This window comes from Pseudorasbora parva, chromosome 24 (genome assembly GCF_024679245.1).
Source record: "Pseudorasbora parva isolate DD20220531a chromosome 24, ASM2467924v1, whole genome shotgun sequence".
NCBI lineage: Eukaryota > Metazoa > Chordata > Actinopteri > Cypriniformes > Gobionidae > Pseudorasbora > Pseudorasbora parva.
This window is the reverse complement of record NC_090195.1, coordinates 2880412-2886658: the sequence shown is the minus strand read 5'-3', so window position 1 is coordinate 2886658 and position 6247 is coordinate 2880412. Positions and strand designations below refer to the sequence as shown.

The 6247-nt window shown below is 35.5% G+C and overlaps 1 protein-coding gene across 1 annotated transcript; it reads right to left on the bottom strand.

Annotated features, from left to right (window-relative positions):
• Positions 1-664: 664 nt before the first annotated feature.
• Positions 665-2090, bottom strand: LOC137064256 (uncharacterized). The gene has a single exon (XM_067435633.1). The coding sequence runs from the start codon at positions 2054-2056 to the stop codon at positions 665-667; it is 1392 nt and encodes a 463-aa protein (XP_067291734.1). The 5' UTR covers positions 2057-2090.
• Positions 2091-6247: the final 4157 nt, after the last annotated feature.

Here is a 6247-nt window from a genome sequence, read left to right as displayed (position 1 = left end):
TACATCGTTTTAGTCCGTTTTTGTAATCTCGTGTGGACGCAGATATTTCTTGAAACGAGGGAAAAAAAGATCGGATTGGAAAAGAGCTGGCTTCGTGTGGACAGGGCCTAAAGCAACGCTCTCCCACATATTTTGCTATTGTAACTGCGCTTATTTCCGTTGTTAATATAAGTTACAGTGGGTGGTAAAGACGAGAACTGTACAGTTTTCTATCATCGTTTTGATAATGTTTCTTTAGTCGTTCTGTGACCCTGCAGCCTGAACCACTGAGCAATCCACCCTTACAATGTTTAAAAAATGTTTAAAAAGTATTAGGAAATGTGTTGGTGATTAATAAAAATGTTGATTCCATCAGCGTTTTTGAATTTTGAATGAACAGCTGAATTAACACAGAAGCAATTATAATCAGATCCAGTATTTATTTTTTCCCAAAAAAATAAAATAATTACAGTAATCACTATAGTTTTACATAAGTTAATTTAGCAGATTGTTTATCCAAACCAAATTACCAAGTATGATAATAGAAAAATGATAATAGATCAATGCAGTTAGAATCAATGATGAAATAGCTTTTGAAAAGAAGCAGAAAATCTGTTAGGATATTATTTTCACAGTTTTGTTAGGTTTTGAGTAGCTGAGGCGATGTTCATGTTTATTTTTTTTATCATTCTTTTTTTATGTATCCCAGAGCTCCTTGTTTTCCTTCTCCTGCTCTCTTCTTGATGTTTTCCAGTGTTTCTGCCTTTTCAGGCTCATTTATTTCCTTCAGTTTCTCAATCAGAACATCAATCTGCAGAAGTGTGATCAGAGAATCAGGATTTAGTGCGATCATCTGCAGAGTTTCCACACAGTGAAAAGATTCATTCACCAGTTTTATTTTCTCTTTCTCTAATTCTTTCAGTTCTTCTTCCAGCTTCTTGACCAAAGACTCACTGTCACCAATCTTTCCATCATATTCCTTCTTTAAATCTTCATTTGTCCTCTTCTCCTTTCTTGTCTTTATTTTATATATTTTTGCTTCTTTGACATGTTTGCTGTAGTGGCATTTATTAGTGCACACTCTACAGTGGTTGTCTTTCATCACACTGCACCATTTGAGATTACTGGCCCACCAGCATCCTGGATAATGACAGTTCTCCTCACAGACGGTGCAGCACATCGCCACACTGGCTAGAGAATAATCAATATCAATCTTCTCTTTGTAGGGCACGTCAACTTCATACTCAAAGTTCTTATTGTTCTTGACATGTTCCTTGTTCTTCTCCAGAGCTTCTTGAGTTTGTTTCAGCTCATTTTGCTTTAGTTCAGTCATTTCAACACGCTCCTGTAGATTATTGATATTTGCCTCCAACTGCTTCCGTTTCTGCAAAACCTCTTGAGTCATCTTCAGGGTTTTTGGTTTTATGTTGTCAAGAAACTTGAACAAACCTGCCGTTCCTTTAAAACTGAGATTCCATGATTGAGCCAGCATCTGGTCACGTTCTTCTTCTTCATCTTCATCAGCAGGTTCTGCCTGACGATTGTCAAACAGGAAATACACTGGCTTCTTCTTGTCATCTACTGCACACTTGACTTTAGCCTCTTTAACAGCCGTCAGGACATTTTTAGGTTGAAATCCATCTGAGTGTGTGATGAGCAAGACAATGTTTTCAGCAATATCTCTCCCAAATAAAGACTGAACAGCGTCAAACATGTATATTTGTCTGTCAGAGAGTCGAGTCTGAGATGCTTTAATCACCAGACACACTGCATCTACTTCATGAATGCCTTCTGCAGATTCACTTAAACTAAGCAAACTCTCAGCGATCTCTTTATCCACTTCAGCACTCTCTGTGTCTCCGTATCCTGGTGTGTCGATGATTGTCAGATGGATTGGACTCTCTTGTAGATAAAACCCATAAACAGTGATGTTGGAGGTCTGACTCTGAGCTGATGTTCGGTCACTCTGGTCATCTGTGATCTCAAACCAAACCTTGTCTTCTTTCTTTACTCCTAACATGTAGTTGATCATCGTGTTGATCAGGGTTGTTTTTCCTGTTCCTGTTTCTCCCAGCATCAGAAAGGTTTTATGGGGTTTGTTTTTGTCTCTCTCTCCAGAGGTGATTTTTCTAAATGGTTTAGATATATTTAAATCTGTACTTGTTTTCAGACGATTGCGAGCAGGATTCTCTTTTAAGCTGCTGTTCTTGTAATTTTTCTGTAATTCTTGAAGTGACTTGTTCATATGTTTTTCTCTGTAATGTTAAAACAAAATATTATTTTATATGGCCTGTTCAAATAAATTACATTTATTTTTAATTGCTCAAGAAATAACAGTGGTATGTGGTACAGTCTCGTAAAGTCTGTTACAGTCTTTAAAATTAACCAACTTTAATGTTAGCATGTTTCTCAAAGTACTGTACAACTCATTAAAAATGCATGTAACAAAAAAAAACAGTATAAAAGCAGTAATAACAATAACAAATTAAAGCTGCAAGCTGCATTTAGCAGAGATCAAGCATTTATGGCAAGAAAAGTTTATTTGTATAGCACATTTCATACCCAATGGCAATTCAAAGTGCTTTACAGAGAAATTAATTAAAACAGTGGTAACAAATGCATGAGAAAAAAGAATACCATATGGATGAATAAAAAAATAAAAACAAGCATAATTAAAACAGTTGTAAAGATAATAATAATACAAAAACATATTAATAATAATAACCAAAAATAAGAAAAAGGTAAACTAAAACAATTATAAAAAGAATAAACAGATAGGATAAGGTGCAAATGCACAGCTAAACAGATGTGTTTTGAGTCTGGATTTGAATGTGGCGACTGTTGGAGCACATCTGATCTGTTCAGGAAGCCGGTTCCAACTACGGCTGGCATAATAGCTAAAGGCAGACTCTCCTTGCTTTGAGTGAACTCTTGGTATTTCTAACTGACTTGTATCCTGCTGATCTGAGTGATCTGTTGGGTTTGTATTTAATCAGCATATCTGCGATGTATTGAGGTCCTAGCTCATTAAGTGATTTATAAACAAGTAATAGTACTTTAAAATCGATCCTAAATATACCTGGAAGCCAGTGTAAAGACCTACCACTGGGGTAACACTTTACTTGAAGGGGTGTGCATAAGACTGACATGACACCTTCATAATCATGACATGACACGTTTCATGAATATGAAGGAGTTTTTATGCATGTTTATGACAACTGTCATTAAGTGTCATTCGCTTAATTATGTCATTTTTTATGCAATGATGACATTTCGGAGTTGTCTTTGTTATGACAACTTGACATAAACCAATACATCATAACCTGTCAGTGTCTTTGTCATGACAACTTGACATTACCAAGACAACATAACCTGTCATAAACATAACATAACAGATTATCAAATTTAAGAAACTTACTTAGCTTATAGGGTTAACCTTAAACTGTCATGTGGTTGGTTTTGATGTTGACTGAGGCCATTATAATGTCATACATTTTTTTCAGTGGCAAAAGTTTAATTTGTCAGTAAAATGTAATTAGGTGTTAATACGCTGTCAAATTATTTTTTAATAACAGCATCATTAATATTTTTCAGTTCACAATGTTTTATTTTATTTTTTAAGTTTCCTCCACCAGCTTCAACAGAAGGTTAGATAATAGACAATTTCAAATGTCTTAAAAATATGAAAAGGAGTTCGAGAAATAAAATCAATCATTTAATTTTTAAGACCTGCCCTCTTACAGAACTGACTCTTAAAAACACAAGGCATGAATTTATACACAGGTGAGGGTTAGGGTTAGAAACACGTACACAAATAATGGCCATTACACAAAATAAACATATATATATCAACATCATATACACACATAAACAAACACAGAAAAATAACACTTTGTCAAATGACTTCACTTTATAAATTATCTTCCGATGTATAAAAATAAGAGAAATAGTCTTTAGAACCCCACCCCGGGCTGAACAAGGAATGGTTGCGGCTAGAGCCTAGGCCGGAACATTATATATAGGGCCAACGTTTCCGCCCGAACCCCTTTAGACGGCGCACCAGCACACGGGACTCCACCATAACAAACGGAATGGTGAGAATAAACTCAAACTATTCATTAAAGAGTGAGCGAAAGTTTAAATAAAGTATATTAAACCCAAAATAACGTTGTTGTGAATTGTTTTTACTTACTGCAAACTAAATTGACATTAAACACCTAAACAAACTAACCTGACTGAGGCTCTGCCAACAACTGTTACAGCGTACACATAACCAGTGGTGCCACCATAGACATCATCATATAGGTGTATATGTCTATGCCACTCTATCATTTTGAGTTATATTAATAGTTTTTAATGACTCTGTACGATTTCCTCTATGATGCCATATTTCAGGTCAAGCTAAATATTCATGACACTGTTATAAAATAATTTGACACAGTATTGACACTTAATGACATGTTAATGACAAATTCAACTTGTACCACTAGTTTAGGTCAAGAAATATATTCATGACAATGTTATAAAATATTTTGACAGAGTATTGACACTTAATGACATGTAAATGACAAATTAAATTTATAAAAAAATCATGACATTATAATAGCCTAATGACAGCCAACGTCAAAACCAACCACATGACAGTTTATTAATAATAATAATAATAATAATAATAATAGATTTTATTTATAACGCACTTTTTATTCCGAAGAATCTCAAAGTGCAACAAAGGGAAAAAATAACAATACATGAATAACAAGTAAAAATTACATCTCAACATCATGCCGGACGTTGATGACGCTAGCATGGAGCAAACTTCAGCCACCATGCAGTTCAAGCCCGAGGGAGACCACCAGTGAGCAGCCGACACCCAGAAGAGAGAGCAGCCGCAGCGAGCAACATCAAATGTCCTTCAAACCAAAACCAACCACAAATTCAAACAAAAACAGAAGAGAAGCGGTGAAAAAACAACGTCCTCTCAGTGGCTGCCAGCAATCAGCAACAGTCCCAATAGTAGCTCTGTTAGACTAGTCACAAACATAAGAGAATAAAATAAAATCTAAATTTAATAGTAAAGTTAACATGATTTGTGGGTGGAGAAGCGGCGAACAGACAACGCCAGCATCCTCTCCCCCACGTTGCCTAGCAACTAATGTAATGTAAACCCAAAAAGCTAAGTAGTTTCTTAAATTTAATAATTAATCTGCTATGTCATTTCATGTCTGTTTATGACAGGTTATGTTGTCTTGGTAATGTCAAGTTGTCATGACAAAGACACTGACAGGTTATGATGTATTGGTTTAAGTCAAGTTGTCATAACAAAGACAACTCCGAAATGTCATCATTGCATTAAAAATGACATAATTAAGCGAATGACACTTAATGACAGTTGTCATAAACATGCATAAAAACTCCTTCATATTCATGAAACGTGTCATGTCATGATTATGAAGGTGTCATGTCAGTCTTATGCACACCCCTTCAAGTAAAGTGTTACCAGAATGGTATCTTTGTTTCCAAATGTAGTGATTTCAGTTTTGTCTTTGTTTAACTGAAGATAGTTTTGGCACATCCAGTTGTTAACTTCATCAATGCATTTGCACAGGGAGTCAATGGGGCTGTAATCATGAGGTGATAGTGCTAAGTAGAGCTGGGTGTCGTCAGCATAGTTGTGGTAAGCAATATTGTTCTTTTTCATTATTTGGCTCAGTGGCAGCATATACAGGTTAAACGGGAGTGGTGCTAGAATTGACCCTTGTGGGACTCCATGTCATGGATGTCCACTCATACTTATGGTCTCCTATACTCACATAATAACCTCTCCCTTCTGAGTATGACCTGAACCATTTGATGACCATTCCAGAAAGCCTGACCAAGTTTTTCAGCCTGTCTAGAAGTATGTTGTGGTCAACAGTTTCGAATGCAGCACTGAGGTCCAGTTGTACCAGAACTGATGTTTTGCCTGTATCAGTATTTAAGCGAATATAATTTATAATCTTTATGAGTGATGTCTCTGTGCTGTGATGTGTGTGGGCTCAAAATCCCGCTAATTGAATTGCAGTCAAGCATAAAGAAATAATAAGCACAAATTAAAATTTTAAAAACACATGTGAAAATATAACGCACAAAACTGAAAAATCAATGCAGAATCACAAACAACGCGGTCATAGAAATACAAATAATAGGCCTAAGCGTGAGTCAAACATTTAAACAAGTTTAAAATTATATTGCTCAAAACTGAATCATGAATTAAAAATGATCTGAATCA